This window comes from Bombina bombina, chromosome 8, assembly GCF_027579735.1.
Source record: "Bombina bombina isolate aBomBom1 chromosome 8, aBomBom1.pri, whole genome shotgun sequence".
Classification (NCBI taxonomy): domain Eukaryota; kingdom Metazoa; phylum Chordata; class Amphibia; order Anura; family Bombinatoridae; genus Bombina; species Bombina bombina.
This window is the reverse complement of record NC_069506.1, coordinates 223,931,110-223,949,052: the sequence shown is the minus strand read 5'-3', so window position 1 is coordinate 223,949,052 and position 17,943 is coordinate 223,931,110. Positions and strand designations below refer to the sequence as shown.

Here is a 17,943-nt window from a genome sequence, read left to right as displayed (position 1 = left end):
TGTCTAGCAGTGAAAGGGTTAATTTGGGATCTTGTATGGAGCTTGCAGGGTTAATTTTAGCTTTAGTGTTGAGATCAGCCTCCCACCTGACACATCAGACCCCCTGATCCCTCCCAAACAGCTCTCTTCCCTCCCCCACCCCACAATTGTCTCCGCCATCTTAAGTACTGGCAGAAAGTCTGCCAGTACTAAAATAAAAGGTATCTTTTATTTATTTTTTTATTATTTTCTAGCATATTTACATATGCTGCTGTGTAGGATCCCCCTTATCCCCAAACCTCCATGACCCCCCCCCAAAACAGCTCTCTAACCATCCCCCTCTACATTATTGGGAGCCCTCTTGGGTACTGGCAGCTGTCTGCCAGTACCCAGTTTACAAAAAAAAATATTTTTTATTTTTCTCCCCACTTTTCTATAGTGTAGCTTCCCCCCACCAAAGACTAAACCCCCACCCCCTCCCAGATCACTTTGATTATTTATAATATAATTTTTATTTCCCCTCTCTCCCTCTAATATTACACAAACCGTTCCAAAGTGTAATGGTTCCCACCCGCTCCCTCCCTCGTGCACGCGCCCGCCCGCCTCCCTCATGCACGAGCGCGCGTCCGTGCGCGCCCCCAAGCGACCCCGCCCATGATCCCGCCCACCTCTGTACTCCGCAAGCCATCGATGGCCGCCCACCCGCCTCCCACGTCGGCTCCCACCCACCAACGATTGCGGCCATCGATGTCCGGTGCAGAGAGGGCCACAGAGTGGCTCTCTCTGGATCGGATGGGGGAAAATGTTATTGCAGTGATGCCTCGACATGGAGGCATCACTGCAATAACCGGAAAGCGCCTGGAAGCGATCAGGATCGCTTCCAGCTGCTTTCAACCCCAACGTCGTACAGGGTACGTCGCTGGTCTTTAAAGACCAGTTTGTGCAAGATGTACCCTGTACGACGTATGTCGTTAAGGGGTTAAAAGTACAGTAAAGTCAAAATGAAACGTTCATGATTCAAATGTAGTAGGCAATTTTAAACAACTTTTTACTTTACTTCAATTATCTAATATTCTTCATTCTCTTGGTATCCTTTGTTTAAAAGCATACCTAGGTAGGCTCTGGAGCAGATATGCACTACAGGGAGCTAGCTGCTGATTGGTAGCTGCACATATATACCTCTTGTCATTGGTTCACCCACTTTGTTCAGCTTTACTGCTCCTTCAACAAAGGAAAACAAGAGACCTAAGCAAATTTGATCATAGAAGTAAATTGGAAAGCTGTTTAAAGTTGTATGTTGTATCGAAAACATACAAACCTTTAAGCTTTCATGTCCCTATAAATTTTATTCCACCACTGTACTGCCTCTTGTCACGATAACAGTGTCTGGCTGGTTCTGGGTTTGGCCTATTACTTATTTCTTCTGTGGTCCTTATGTGACATACAAAGCTGGTTGTGGGGCAGTCCCTCTCCCAGCATGCAACTCACAATGAAGGTTAGAGAATTAAAGCACACTACTTACTCCTTTCTACATATATAACACAATTTATGCTTACCTGATAAATTTATTTCTCTTGTGGTGTATCCAGTCCACGGATCATCCATTACTTGTGGGATATTCTCATTCCCAACAGGAAGTTGCAAGAGGACATCCACAGCAGAGCTGTAATATAGCTCCTCCCCTAACTGTCAAAGCCAGTCATTCGACTGAAAACAAGCCGAGAAAGGAGGAACCATAGGGTGCAGTGGTTACTGTAGTTTAAATTTAAAAATTACCTGCCTTTAAATGACAGGGCGGGCCGTGGACTGGATACACCACAAGAGAAATAAATTTATCAGGTAAGCATAAATTGTATTTTCTCTTGTAAGGTGTATCCAGTCCACGGATCACCCATTACTTGTGGGATACCAATACCAAAGCTAAAGTACACGGATGAAGGGAGGGACAAGGCAGGAACTTAAATGGAAGGAACCACTGCCCGTAAAACCTTTCTCCCAAATATAGCCTCCGAAGAAGCGAAAGTATCACATTTGTAAAATTTTGAAAAAATATGAAGCGAAGACCAAGTCGTCGCCTTGCAAATCTGATCAAAAGAAGCCTCATTTTTAAAGGCCCAAGTGGAAGCCACAGCTCTAGTGGAATGAGCTGTAATCCTTTCAGGAGGTTGCTGTCCAGCAGTCTCATAGGCTAAGCGGATTAAGCTTCTTAGTCAAAAAGAAAAAGAGGTTGCCGAAGCCTTTTGACCTCTCCTCTGTCCAGAGTAGACAACAAACAAAGCAGATGTTTGACGAAAATCTTTAGTAGCTTGTAAGTAAAACTTTAAAGCACGGACCACGTCCAAATTGTGTAACACAAGGATGGAACAACAATCTCTTGATTGATATTCTTGTTAGATACCACCTTAGGTAAGAACCCAGGTTTGGTACGCAGGACTACCTTATCCGTATGAAAAATCAGATAAGGAGAATCACATTGTAAGGCAGATAGCTCAGAGACTCTACGAGCCGAGGAAATAGCTACCAAAAAAAGAACTTTCCAAGATAAAAGCTTGATATCTATGGAATGAAGAGGTTCAAATGGAACTCCTTGAAGAACCTTAAGAACCAAGTTTAAGCTCCATGGTGGAGCAACAGGTTTAAACACAGGCTTGATTCTAACTAAAGCCTGACAAAATGCCTGAACGTCTGGAACATCTGCCAGACGCTTAACTAGCTGACAATCCTTTTTCCAAACCTTCTTGGAGAAAAGATAATATCCTAGCAATCCTGACCTTACTCCATGAGTAACCCTTGGATTCACACCAATAAAGATATCTACGCCATACCTTATGGTAAATTTTCCTGGTGACAGGCTTTCGTGCCTGTCTTAAGGTATCAATAACTGACTCGGAGAAGCCACGCTTTGATAAAATCAAGCGTTCAATCTCCAGGCAGTCAGCCTCAGAGAAATTAGATTTGGATGGTTGAAAGGACCCTGAAGTAGAAGGTCCTGTTTCAGAGGCAGAGACCATGGTGGAAAGGATGACATGTTCACTAGATCTGCATACCAGGTCCTGCGTGGCCACGCAGGTGCTATCAGAATCACCGATGCTCTCTCCTGCTTGATCTTGACAATTAGTCGAGGGAGCAGAGGAAACGGTGGAAACACATAAGCCAGGTTGAAAGACCAGGGCGCTGCTAGAGCATTTATCAGTGTCGCCTTGGGATCCCTGGACCTGGATCCGTAACACGGAAGCTTGGCGTTCTGGCGAGACGCCATGAGATCCAGTTCTGGTTTGCCCCAACGATGAATCAGTTGTGCAAGTGCCTCCGGATGGAGTTCCCACTCTCCCGGATGAAAAGTCTGACGACTTAGAAAATCCGCCTCCCAGTGCTCTACACCTGGGATATGGATAGCTGATAGGTGGCAAGAGTGAATCTCTGCCCAGCGAATTATTTTTTAAACTTCTAACATCTCTAGGGAACTTCTCGTTCCCCCTTGATGGTTGATGTAAGCTACAGTCGTGATGTTGTCCGACTGAAATCTGATGTACCTCAGAGTTGCTAACTGAGGCCAAGCCTGAAGAGCCTTGAATATCGCTCTTAGTTCCAGAATATTTAATGGAAGGAGAGACTCCTCCTGAGTCCACGATCCCTGAGCCTTCAGGGAGTTCCAGACTGCACCCCAACCTAGAAGGCTGGCATCTGTCGTAACAATTGTCCAATCTGGCCTGCGAAAGGTCATACCTTTGGACAGATGGACCCGAGATAGCCACCAGAGAAGAGAATACCTGGTCTCTTGGTCCAGATTCAGTTGAGGGGACAAATCTGTGTAATCCCCGCTCCACTGACTGAGCATGCATAGTTGCAGCGGTCTGAGATGCAAGCGTGCAAACGGCACTATGTCCATTGCTGCTACCATTAAGCCGATTACGTCCATACACTGAACCACCGAAGGGCGCGGAATGGAATGAAGAACCCGGCAGGTGAATTTTCATTTCTACAGAATCTATCAGAGTCCCTAGAAAGGAAACTCTTGTGAGTGGGGATAGAGAACTCTTTTCCTCGTTAACTTTCCACCCATGCGACCACAGAAATGCCAGTACTACGTCCGTATGAGACTTGGCAATTTGGAAGTTTGACGCCTGTATCAGGATGTCGTCTAAATAAGGGGCTACTGCTATGCCCCGCGGCCTTAGGACCGCCATAAGTGACCCTAGAACCTTTGTAAAGATTCTTGGGGCTGTAGCTAATCCCAAGGGAAGAGCTACAACTGGTAATGCCTGTCTTAAAAGGCAAACCTGAGAAACCGATGATGATCTTTGTGTATCGGAATGTGAAGATAAGCATCCTTTAGATCCACTGTAGTCATATATTGACCCTCCTGGATCAGTGGTAGGATGGTACGAATAGTTTCCATCTTGAACGACGGAACTTTGAGGAATTTGTTTAAGATCTTTAGATCCAAAATTGGTCTGAAGGTTCCCTCTTTTTTGGGAACCACAAACAGATTTGAGTAAAAACCCTGTCCCTGTTCCTCCTTTGGAACTGGATGGATCACTCCCATAACTAGGAGGACTCGTACACAGTGTAAGAATGCCTCTCTCTTTATCTGTTGTGCAGATAATTGTGAAAGGTGAAATCTCCCTTTTGGGGGGGAAGCTTTGAAGTCCAGAAGATATCCCTGGGATATAATTTCCAACGCCCAGGGATCCTGAACATCTCTTGCCCACGCCTGGGCAAAGAGTGAAAGTCTGCCCCCTACTAGATCCATTCCCGGATAGGGGGCCGTTCCTTCATGCTGTCTTAGAGGCAGCAGCAGGCTTTTTTACCTGCTTACCTTTTTTCCATGTCAGGTTTGGTCTCCAGACCGTCTTGGATTGAGCAAAAGTTCCCTCTTGTTTATTATTAGAGGAAGTTGATGCCGCACCTGCCTTGAAGTTTTGAAAGGCACGAAAATTAGACTGTTTGGCCCTAGATTTGGACCTGTCCTGAGGAAGGGCATGACCTTTTCCTCCAGTGATATCAGCAATAATCTCCTTCAACCAGGCCCGAATAGGGTCTGCCCCTTGAAGGGAATGTTAAGTAGCTTATATTTTGAAGACACGTCAGCTGACCATGATCTAAGCCATAGCGCTATGCGAGCCTGTATAGCAAAACCAGAATTCTTAGCCGTTAGTTTACTCAAATGAACAATGGCATCAGAATAAAAGAATTGGCTAGCTTAAGTGCTCTAAGTTTGCCAAGTATGTCATCCAATGGAGTCACTACCTGTAAAGCATCTTCCAGAGACTCAAACCAGTACGCCGCAGCAGCAGTGACAGGGGCAATGCATGCAAGGGGCTGTAGGATAAAACCTTGTTGAATAAATATTTTCTTAAGGTAACCTCTAATTTTTTATCCATTGGATCTAAAAAAAAAAGCACAACTGTCCTCGACAGGGATAGTAGTACGCTTTACTAGAGTAGAAACTGCTCCCTCCACCTTAGGGACTGTCTGCCATAAGTCCCATGTGGTGGCGTCTATTGGAAACATTTTTCTAAAAATAGGAGGGGAAGAGAACGGCACACCTGGTCTATCCCATTCCTTATTAATATTTTCTGTAAACCTTTTAGGTATTTGGAAAAACATCAGTACACACCAGCACTGCAAAGTATTTATCCAGTCTACACAATTTCTCTGGCACTGCAATGGTATCACAGTCATTCAGAGCAGCTAAACCCTCCCTAAGCAACACTCGGAGGTGTTCAAGCTTAAATTTAAATGTAGAAATATTAGAATCAGGTATCTTTCCTGAGTCATTAACATCACCCACTGACTGAAGCTCTCTTTCCTCAGCTTCTGCATATTGTGAGGCAGTATCAGACATGGTTCTTAAAACGTCAGTATGCTCTGCATTTTGTCTCACCCCAGAGCTATCTCGCTTACCTCTAAGTTCAGGTAGTCTGGCTAATACCTCTGACAGTGTATTATCCATGACTGCCGCCATGTCTTGTAAAGTAAACGCTATGGGCGCCCTAGATGTACTTGGCGCCATTTGAGCGTGAGTCCCTTAAGCGGGAGTCAAAGGGTCTAACACGTGGGGAAAGTTAGTCGGCATAACTTCCCCCTCGTCAGATTCCTCTGGTGATACATTTTTTAAAGACAGAAAATTATCTTTATTGCATAAAATGAAATCAGTACATTTGGTACACATTCTAAGAGGGGGTTCCACCATGGCTTTTAAACATAATAAACAAGGAGTTTCTTCTATGTCAGACATGTTTATACAGAATAGCAATGAGACTAGCAAGCTTGGAAAACACTTTAAATCAAGTTAACAAGCAAATATAAAAAACGGTACTGTGCCTTTAAGAGAAACAAATTTTGTCAGAATTTGAAAAACAGTGAAAAAATGCAGTAAATCAAACGAAATTTTTACAGTGTGTATAATAGGCTAACAGAGCATTGCACCCACTTGCAAATGGATGATTAACCCCTTAGTTCAAAAAAACGGATAAAAAAAAACGAAATAGATGTTTTTTAACAGTCACAACCAACTGCCACAGCAAGCTGTGGCCCTACCTTCCCCAATAAACGACTTTGGAAAGCCTTTGGGCCCTTTAGAGATGTCCTATAACATTCAGAAGGCCTTTGAGGGAAGCTGGATGTCACAGTTTGTAATTTTAACTGCACCAACTGTAACTTTTATATTACAACAGTGGAAAGCCTCAGAAAACTGTTTCTAGTCAAAATTTAAGCCAGCCATGTGGAAAAAACTAGGCCCCAATAAAGTTTTATCACCAAAGCATATATAAAAACGATTAAACATGCCAGCAAACGTTTTATATTGTAAATATCATAAGGGTATTACCCCTGGGAGTAAGCATGATACCAGTCGTTATTAAATCACTGTATTCAGGCTTAACTTACATTAATCCGGTATCAGCAGCATTTTCTAGTGTTTTCCATCTCTAGAAAAAATTATAACTGCACATACCTGATAGCAGAATAAACTGCACGCCATTCTCTCGCTGAAGTTACCTCATCTGTGTACAGGGATAGGCACAGATGAAGGCTGTGGCGGACATTTTCTAAAGTACAGACCTTAGTGAAGGACACCAAGGTACATTTGATATTGAAAACATTATTTTATAGTGGTTGGTGTTATTATTCTGATGCAGATACCACTGATCCTATAACCAGCCCTCCTCTGGCTCTACCCATGTGCCAGTGTCACTATTGTGTCATTGTATAGTGCTGGGTGTTATTATACAGATGCAGATACCACTGATCCTATAACCAGCCCTCCTCTGGCTATACCCATGTGCCAGTGTCACTACTGTGTCATTATATAGCGCTGGGTGTCATTACACTGATGCAGATACCACTGACCCTATAAGCAGCCCTTGTCTGGCTATATGCATGTACTAGTGTCACTACTGTGTCTTTGTATAGAGCTGGGTGTTATTATACAGATGCAGATATACATCCAGTATTTCACTCAGGCTTTATTTATTCCATAACTTATCACCCAATATCACTAGCAGTCTCTTGAAGCCACTAACTTACTCACACTACATACTTTTTTATTCCTATTATTTAATCAGAAAGAAAAAATATACTAAGGTTGTGGCAGACACTACAAGGGCTAGTCACGGACACCAGTGTCCGTGTACGGACACCTTGCCTATCCCTGTCTGTGTAATCCCCTCAGACATATGTGAGAATAGCAATGGATCTTAGTTACAACCTGCTAAGATCATAGAAACCTCAGGCAGATTCTTCTTCTATTTACTGCCTGAGATAAAATAGCACAACTCCGGTACTATTTAAAAATAACAAACTTTTGATTGAAGAAAATAAACTAGCTATATTTAACCACCTCTCTCCTACAACGTCCTTGCTTGTTGAGAGTTGCAAGAGAATGACTAGCTTTGACAGTTAGGGGAGGAGCTATATTACAGCTCTGCTGTGGGTGTCCTCTTGCAACTTCCTGTTGGGAATGAGAATATCCCACAAGTAATGGATGATCCGTGGACTGGATACACCTTACAAGAGAAATATATATTTACTTATTCATGTCAGGTCAATATCAAGTGATGTAATCATACATAAATGCTATATTTGATGACCTACATGGGGTCAACATACTAATATACATTTAAACTAGTCATTAATTACACAGTGATGTTGGTAAGGTGTGCCCTGTGTAAAAATAAGGGAAGGGCCCCCACTATCTCACACTGACAGAAATGTATTTAAGTTTATGCAAATTAACATGCTAGCCTTCCTGCCCTGCCCTCACCAGGTCCTCCAACCTCCAGGGCCAGACCCCACACTCCATAGCCTTCACAACAACAGACACCTGACAGGGCCCCCCACACTTTAGGGCCCTCCGAACAACAAATACCACATCCAGGCACAAGGCCCCCACTCTGGGGCCAGTGCTCCCAATAAACCTACACTTAACTGCTTAGTTACTGATAGGGCAGCTCTCAGACCAGCTTAAGCAGCACACCAGAACCCATGGAGATGCTATTTGTGCCCCCCCTCCCCTGCTGACTCTTCATCTTCAGTACAACTTTAAGTGTACTTAGAGATTTGCTTGTCTACAAATAGATTGGCCTAGATTACAAGAGAAACGCTATTGATAATGTAGGCTGAGCTTTCCATATCGTGGCCCTATGCTAATAATAGTGCACAATTTGGTTTTACAATCAATAGTAAAAACATTTTACCAGAGAATGTTAGCACAGCTAATATTTTTTAGCATGCCCTATACTTTCAATATTGGTTGTTTTTTTTTAAAGCATAGATTAAAACTGTGAAGAACTCCACTATTTCTACTTTGTTTTTGCAAACTTTCGGGTTAGAGCACCTTCAGGTTAGCACTAGTTAGCAAAAGTGAGGACTTTAGTTTTTCAGTGCACCCCATAGAAGTCTATTATGTGAGGGATTTAAAGTGTCAGTAAACCTAAAATATAATGTTATATAATTCTGCACATAGTGAAGAATTATATAACATTATATTAGTGCTATCGTTATAAAACCATAGATTTCCTTTGAATTTTTTTAAAATATGTCAGTTTTTCAGACCCGCTCACTGTGCTCTTCTGAGCGGGTCTGTTTTTATTCTACAGCGCCTCGGGCCAGCTGTATAGTCAAAGCCAGGCCCGAGCACACCAAAACACTAAGTGCAGCTCGCTCCTGCTCTGTCTGACAGCAGGAGCGAGCTGCACTTAGTGTTTTGGCGTGGTCAGAAGAGCACAGAGAGCGGGTCTGAAAAACTGACATATTTTAAAAAAATTCAAAGGAAATCTAAGGTTTTATAACGATAGCACTAATATAATGTTATATAATTCTGCACTATGTGCAGAATTATATAACATTATTTTTTAGGTTTACTGTCCCTTTAACAAAGCTGTGCTATCCAACCTCCAGATGTTATTGTGCCCTAGGCTTTTGCTTGAATGCTAAAGTTTTACTCTGCCCTTGTAATATGGAAGTAAAAATGGAAGAACTTAAATTGCATTCTAGAGATGTTCGCATACCATAGCGCTACCATTTTTATTCTCCATGTTGTATCTAGGCTATAATGTCAATCTAATTTTTTATTTATGTTATTTTAGCATACAACTAATCATCCCTTTTGGTTGGTTACTGATTACTGATTTTATTTGATTGCTTGCTATAAATGCTTCTACAAGTGATCAAATGCTTTATAACTATTGTTGGTATGTGAAATGATATGGCATACAGCTAATCCTAGTATATATGATTATAAACATTTTACCCATGTGCCTGTGTCAGAGGTGTAATAAGGAGTGAGACAAAGCATGGTAGAACCTGTTTGTAGTTTAGAAAAGGGACATAATACTAGGGATGGCCGAATGTTTTTAAAAATTCAAAATTTATAACAAATTTTGATACATTGGTTGGTTGGTGCGTTCAAATCAAATTTCAAATGTTTATATAACATTCTAAAATTCTATTTTCAAATTTTTGTTTTCAAATTTTTTAATAAAATTTGAAAATATTCGTTTGAATAATAGAATGTTTAGCTATGTATTCATTCAATTTCAAAATGTAATATTTGAATTTGAATGTGACAAATAGTATTTCTAGTCTACAACTGTGTTTAATAAATAAAATATTTGAATTTGAAAGCTACATTCGAATTTGAATGTCACATTTGAATTCGAATGTCACATTCAAATTCAAAATAATATTTCTAGTCTAATAATGTGTTTTTTAAATGTAATATTTGAATTTGAATGTGACATTCGAATTCGAAATAGTATTTCTAGTCTACAACTGTGTTTAATAAATGTAATATTCGAATTTGAATGCTACATTCTTATTTAAATGTAACATTCACATTCGAAATAGTATTTCTAGTCTACAACTGTGTTTAATAAATGTAATATTCAAATTTAAATGCTACATTTGAATTTAAATGTAACATTCAAATTCAAAATAATATTTCTAGTCTACAACTGTGTTTTACAAATGTAATATTTAAACTCAAATGTGACATTCGAAAACTGTAAATAAAATTCGATAATAGAATTTTTAAGAATATTCATTCTTATCAACATTCTATTATGTAAATCGAATTTCTACAATAATATTCGTTTTAACATTCAAATTTGAATATAAACACATTCTCCCATCCCTACATAATACTCATATACTAAATCACGTGAAACTGATGCAGTATAACTGTAAAAAGCTGACAAGAAAATATCACATGAGCATTTCTATGTAAAAAATGAAAATATTTTACCTCAAAATGTCTTCAGCTCACCAGAGTAAGTGCAGTTATAAATATCTTTCCACCTCCAAGACTTCCCCCATGTTGCTCTACCCTACCTTATAAAGCTCTTTACAACCTCACATGCAACTATAGTTCCTTACTTTTCTGCAAATACTCCCCAAATCAACCACTTGGATGTCTATCTGCATTCATTATTACTACTTCGTTATGACTACAAGACTTATGTACCATTCCTTCTTTCTGGAACTTTCTACCTCACACCATAAGACTGTCTACCTTGCATTGCTTCAAGTGCTCTTTGAAAATTCTCCCATTTAGAGAGGTTTACTGAATCTCTTCGAAAAGTTCCTCTTCATCCTAACTGAAAAAAAACCTTTAACTGCATTGTTTCACTGTTGCAACTACAAAACACATGACAATTTACCACACATCTTCTGTCTTATCACCCTGTAGATTGGAAGCTCTTTGGGGGCAGGGTTCCTCATCCTCCTATTTTAATGTGTTTTGGTTTAGTCGGTTTTATGCATCTTTATTTATTTTTTTTCTACCATAAATCACTTTCATCTTGTTTCCATATTCATGTTCCAGGCTCTTCAGAATATTGTGATGCATTACAAATAAATAATAACAAATAAATTATATAAATAAAAACAAACGGCACTCGTGAATTAAACTGACATTTTAGCACTCTGAGGCCTCTGAGGCTGCGGTCTGCAATCCGCCCTTATTTTGTCTTATATTTAATATGTATTTAAATATGGATAGTAACTTCTTCTTTTCCAATAAACATTTCAATAACACACATCATGGTACCTTAACTCCTTTCCTTTGAGATTGATGATACTCATCGATCAATTTCTGTTTATCTTCAGCAAAATATTTGTGTCCACCAGGTTTGGAATAATATCCTTCTAATATCCTTTTTTCCATATTCATACTTAGTTGCTGGATCACAGTACGACACTTTTTTATTGATGCCATCTCATTGGATTGGGAATATTCTTTTTGTTTCTCTAAAAGCAATTCCTGGAAATATACAAAAGTTTATATAGGTCTGTTTGAAAATTTCAAGTTATCGTTTAACTTTGGAAAACAAAATGATTATTAAAGGGACATTAAACACTTAATAAATGCTGGGTAGAATGATGCATTCAAAGAAATTATCTGTTTAAGAATACACAACATGTAGATGTAATTTTTAAAGTTGTATTCGTTTTTTAAATAGTGACAAAATAAGTTTAAAGTTTTAGTGTCTATAAAACAATGGGAGCTGCCATATTATTATTATTATTATTATTGGTTATTTGTAGAGCGCCAACAGATTCCGCAGTGCTATAAACAAAGGGGGAGTACAACAAAACAATTATAAGGTAGAGGGCCCTGCCAAGAGTTGCACTGTTGTAGTCAGCTCTTAAGAAGGTGATCTACAAACAGCTGGACTTTTAGGCTTACATGCTAAGGGGGTTCAGGGGATTGCAGTGGAGGAGAGGAACTGGTATTAGGAAAGGTTAGCGTAGGTTGTATGCGTCCCTGAACAGTAGAGTATATTGTAACTTAGGTTACCTTTGCTGCTGTTGCCAATTAGGGACAGTTATAAATAGGTCACTAGAATGTGCAGCCAATGATTGTGTTGAATAGAACAGTGTTCTGCACTTCCAAGCTCACAATTTTAGAATGGAATTACCGGAAATGGGGACAAAAAAATATTGAAAATATACCAAAGAATATTTTTATGGTTTATAATTTTATATTATCATCTGAAAGTTTTTAATGTACCTTTAAGATAGTGAAAGAAAATATTGAAAGAACTTGATCAATGATATACCTATGCAGTTACAGAATTAGAAATAATTTGGCAGCAAAATCACTTGTAAAATCTGTAAAGCAGAATAATAAACTTTCTTTTAAGAAGTAACATTATATTTAAATACGTAGACTAGTCCGAATCTGGGAAAAATTTAAAAGTATAATTAAAGGGATATGTTTCATGTTTCAGATAGAGGGGCAGAATTGCCAAATAGTAGATTAGGCAGCGCTCGGGAGGCACTTAGAAAATAAAAACACTGTTTATTGAAACATTTAAAACCAGGCACAGAACAACAGGAAACTCCTTACGCGTTTCATGCTGCAAATGGGCACTTAATAATTGGAATAGTTATATTCCTATGATTAAGTGCCCATTTGCGGCATAAAACGCGTAAGGAGTTTCCTGTTGTTCTGTGCCTGGTTTTAAATGTTTCAATAAACAGTGTTTTTATTTTCTAAGTGCCTCCCGAGTGCTGCCTAATCTACTATTTGGCATATCTTCTGCAGTCTCCGCTTGGCCGCGCTCGGCTTGCACCTCTCGGGTCTGTGTGTAACTCCTCCTTCAGCTCTCTGCAGCTCCCGGCTTCACTTCACATGAGGATCTGCAGCCGCCTTGTTTGTTTGTTTCCCGTGCCTAGAGGGGCAGAATTATCAAGCTCCGAATGGAGCTTCAGGCTCGCCGGAAACAGCAGTTATGAAGCAGCGTTCTTAAGACCGCTGCTCCATAACTGGTCCGCTGCCTCTGAGGCTGCAGTCTGCAATCCGCCCGATCCTATATGATCGGGCTGATTGACACCCTCTGCTACCTGCAGGGGGCAGCATTGCACAAACAGTTCTGGTGAACTGCTTGTGCAATGTTAAATGCCGACAGCTTATGCTGTCAGCATTCAGCGATGTCTGTTGGACATGATACGCTACAGAGTATCATGTCGGACAGACAATGATAAATCGGCCCCAGAGTATGCAATTTTAATTTTTTTTCCAATTTACTTAAAATAGCAAATTTACTTAATTCCTTTGATATTCTTTGTTGAAGGAGGTACAATTGCACTACAGGAAGCTAGCTGAACACACTGTGTGAACCAATGACAAGAGGTATATATATGTGCAGCAACCAATCAGCAGCTAGCTTCCAGTGGTGCATTGCTCCATTACCTAGTAGTGCCTACGTAGGTATTCTTTTCAACAAGATATCAAGAGAACAAAACAATTTAGATCATAGAAGGTAATTGAAAAGTTGTTTAAAATTGTATGCTCTATCAGAATCTTGAAAGAAATGTTTTGGCTTTCATGTCCCTTTAAATATATTATTAATATGTCTGAAAAAAACAGGGGAGAACAAATCATTTCAGGTAACAGTAAGAATGCCAAATATTGGGGAAAAAATCTTGTAATAGGCCAGATTCTGTAAAGCTCTCTGGGCTTGTGAGATCCTATAAGAAAGTAAATGAAGGCAATACATACATTACAATAGGGCTCAAAAAAAACATTGCAAAAAATTTTTTGTTGTTCAAATTGTGCAGGGAAGAAACAAATTAAGTTGCACAGTAGAGGTTTTAATACAACTACAATACATGTGCAAAAAAAAAAAAAAATTAAAATCCATTCAATGGGGCCAATTTATCATAGTGCGAGCGGACATGATACGATGTAGCGTATCATGTCCGCCGCACATCGATAAATGCCGACAGCATATGCTGTCGGCATTTATCATTGCACAAGCAGTTCTTGTGAACTGCTTATGCAATGCCGCCCCCTGCAGATTTGCGACCAATCGATGGCTAGCAGAGGGTGTCAATCAACCCGATCGTATTTGATCGGGTTGATTTCTGTCCGCCGCCTCAGAGCAGGCAGACAGGTTATGGAGCAGCGGTCTTTAGACCGCTGCTTCATAACTTCTGTTTCCGCGGAACAGGAGCATCAAGCTCCATTCGGAGCTTGATAATTCGGCCCCCATGGGTGCAGCTGAAATTACTGCAACAGGTCTGGTGTATTATGTAGTCATTTACTCCCTGCAGATCTCACTGTTTAAAAGGTGGTGGGAATGAGATAATGTAATATGTATTTTATATATTTTGGCTAAGAGAAAGACAAATTCATATGAAAAAAGGTGATTGTGAGATATTATACACTAAAAACAGAGTAATCTGATTTGTTTTGGCTGCAGAATACAAATTTTAATGTGACATCCCTGCCCCCTGCTTAGTTCCCTCCCCCCAGTGAAGTTTCCCTTTCTAGCAAGCTCCATTATTTTCTAGGGGGGACATCTCGCCAATTGCAGGGACAGCCCTTTTTTTATAGAATTCCCTGAGGGAAGCCCCTGCGAGTGTCTGCGTGGAAAACCATGTCTGACCCAAGTTTTTTAAGAATCTGTCCCAATGCTTGTTTCTACAGAACATAATCTTTCTTATTTAATGTATTTTTTCTTAAAAACTTTCATTGATTTTAATTCTAAATTTTTTTTCATAAATCTGGTCATGTAATATGCCAAGGATGTGTTCTAGAACCTCTTTTCTACTTCCAGATGCTAATTGTGGAATGAGAACAGGTTGCTTTTCTACCTCTTATCTACAATAAAGACATTATAAACATTTCCCTTTGTATTGCTGATTAAATTTAAAAACAAATGCTTAAGCTGTGACATAAATACTTTTCTTTAAGAATAAACTAACAATAAGCTTAGCCTGGAATTCTTGGTTTTCATCTTTGAAGGACTGATTCATAAAGATTTTCACAGCTTCTTTTTCACTTTCTTGGTGTAGCTTAAGAAAATCTTCTTGTGTTTCTGTGGGAAATTGATCAATTTGCTCGTTCATCTTGCTTTCATATTTGGACACTGCTTCAGTCACAGCTCTTGAGTTCTCAAGTTTTGCCAGAGTCAATACTGCATTCTCCATGCAAGGAACTGAGCCACTTAAAATAGCCTCCACGTATGTCAGGGCAAGATTCCCCAGCACTGAAAATGGAAAAAGAACAGAGAACCATGCATTGTATGTAAAGGCAAATTCATGCACCACATTTATTTTATTATGTTTTACTTACATCTTCCATTCAATGGGTATCCTCCTGCAAGGGTTTTAATTTGGCTGTTTTTATATACATATGACAGGAATTTCTCTGTCTGATGTAGAAAATCAGGTTCTAGTTGTGATTCTGGAATCTGATCCAGTTTGTTCAGACCTTCTTTGTCGGCTGGTCGATCAAACACAAAGCATTTGTGGGAATGAAAGTAATGGCGAATGCATTCCCTGGGCAGATTGTACTCTTGCACCTTTTTACTAGTACCTATGAAAAAAAAAATACATGAAGGTAACTGTCTATATGTTTAAAAAAAACTTGCTTTGGTATTTCATATTAATATGTAACTTTTCAGCATGTGTGTGATGATCTAATGTCTCCATATGTTTACCTTTGACAGTCCATACTTCCTGGGAGTGGATTTAGTAAGGTATTGAGAGATAGGCATTGTGACTCAAATCACATTAATTCTCTGACCACCTATGTGCTACATCCACACACTAACCTCATCAAAAATGTCACCTTAAGACCTACCCTAAGAAACCACACTACTAAGAGATACAAAACTACTGTAACCAACAGTAACTTGAACTCCTACCCCCAAGCCCTTGCTCATTTGTCACGGGTTTACTCTCAGAATTGACCTTCAAACTCCAGAGTTGTATTTGACCCTTCTTCTTGTGTAATCTTAAATTAATCAGTTTGACAGTTTTTCTGAAACATTGTTCCTTCTGTCTTTTATTCCCATTTCTCTTATATTTACCCTCATTAAAATAATAACAGATACAAAGTTATTTGCAGTAATCATTTTAGAGGCAGTCTGAGGGTGTGGAGAAAGATTCTTATGGTGTTGTTAATAATAGGTGGTGGGACGTTATTATTTTATGGAGTGGTTGCAGTGGGAGAATAAAGAACCCAAAGATTTTGTGACTTTCATGGTACTTGCATACCATAAAGGAAACTGCATAGAGTCCAGGGACCTTGATACAACGGGTGTTGCAGTTACGTAGAAGTGGCAATAAGAGATCAGCAGTGCAGTTTAGTCTTATTACTAGTGTTTACATTTCTCTACAGGAAGATACTTTGTAAATATAATTTAAGACAATGTTGAAAATATAGGGATAATTTCATTTCAATGTGCGATATAGCTGTAATAAACGTATGTCAATTGCTCCCACACTGGAGTTGGTTCACTAACAGTCCTCTCCAGTCTCTCCAAGCATTTCCGTGTCTCCATTCTATCCATTGTATTATTCTATGGAATACATTTAATATAGTTCTTCATTCAATAGTGAATGTGTTTCATGTAATAACCAAGGAAATAGAAAAGCTGGAGAGGGCTGTTAGTGAATCTGTCTGAGAGTGACAAAATTGAGAAAATTAGCTAAATAATAAATGTAACGAGGGCTAATCTGTGCAGTGAACCAGTACTTTACCTCTTTTAAGCATCAGTGAGTTCTGCAAATAATCATCTTCTGTAATTGATTTCCCATCTACCTCCAAACTTAAAGTAAAATCACGGACACACCAGATGAAAGATGGGAAGACTCTCTTAAAGTCAGCGCCGTCATCTTCATCATTAATTTCTTTTGCTGAAGGTGACTTCACTTTTATCAGCTCAGTGAGTTCTGTCACATAACTGAGAAGTTAAGGAACATGTACAATAAGTGGTCTAACTCACAGCATAGACCTAACCAGACAAAGCAATAAGGCAGGTATGTAGGACCTCCCAAGATTTATTTATAAAGGATACTGCAGTTGGTCCATAGCCTGTTGATCAATGGTCCCAACACTATTGTAAATTAGAGTGCTGCTTAGCAGAACAGCTAAAGAGAATATCCATGCATCGTTCTTACTATCTCCCTGAAACAGAACAACATTGTCATTAAAAAATTAGTTTTAGAAAGTCAGCAATATTCTGAGCCCTCAGTAGCTATACACATTGGATCAACAGTGAAGGGAAATGTAGAATTTACTCGTATTAATTAACTATTAAAGCTATTGTCATGATTAAATCATCTCTTAGGACAGGTTTGTTAAATAAGGTTTAGGCAAGATAATACTTCTAAAATAAATGAGTTCTTCACTTAATTTTCTGTGCATAATACGTAATACAGATGAGTGTCAAGCAATGTGACCTGTGATCATTCAAAGGTATTAAAGTTAGCTATCAGATAACTCTACATACTATTTGCAAAAGTCTAAATTTTAACTGTATGTCATTAAAAGCTTTAAAAATTTGCAGATGTAATTTCATTAAATGGACATTCATTTTATTTCAGTTTAATTAAGAAAAACACCGTAATACACCTTCATTATTTATATTGCCTGTTTTTGCTATAAAATGAATCTGAAGTGCCCTTTTCAAAAATAATTATGACAAAAATTTACATCACTCTGCA

At 39.2% G+C, this 17,943-nt stretch overlaps 1 protein-coding gene across 7 annotated transcripts in view; it reads right to left on the bottom strand.

Moving 5' to 3' along the window:
• LOC128638955 (guanylate-binding protein 1) overlaps window positions 1-17,943 on the bottom strand; it is a 52,681-nt gene that overhangs the window by 21,384 nt on the left and 13,354 nt on the right. For all 7 annotated transcript variants that reach the window (XM_053691090.1, XM_053691089.1, XM_053691095.1 and 4 more), the window contains 5 exons: window positions 17,295-17,404; window positions 16,978-17,180; window positions 15,566-15,808; window positions 15,196-15,479; window positions 11,531-11,743 (listed from right to left, as the gene is read on the bottom strand). In XM_053691090.1, coding sequence (XP_053547065.1) covers window positions 11,531-11,743; window positions 15,196-15,479; window positions 15,566-15,808; window positions 16,978-17,180; window positions 17,295-17,404 — 1,053 coding nt within the window. The remainder of the gene's footprint in view (window positions 1-11,530; window positions 11,744-15,195; window positions 15,480-15,565; window positions 15,809-16,977; window positions 17,181-17,294; window positions 17,405-17,943) is intronic.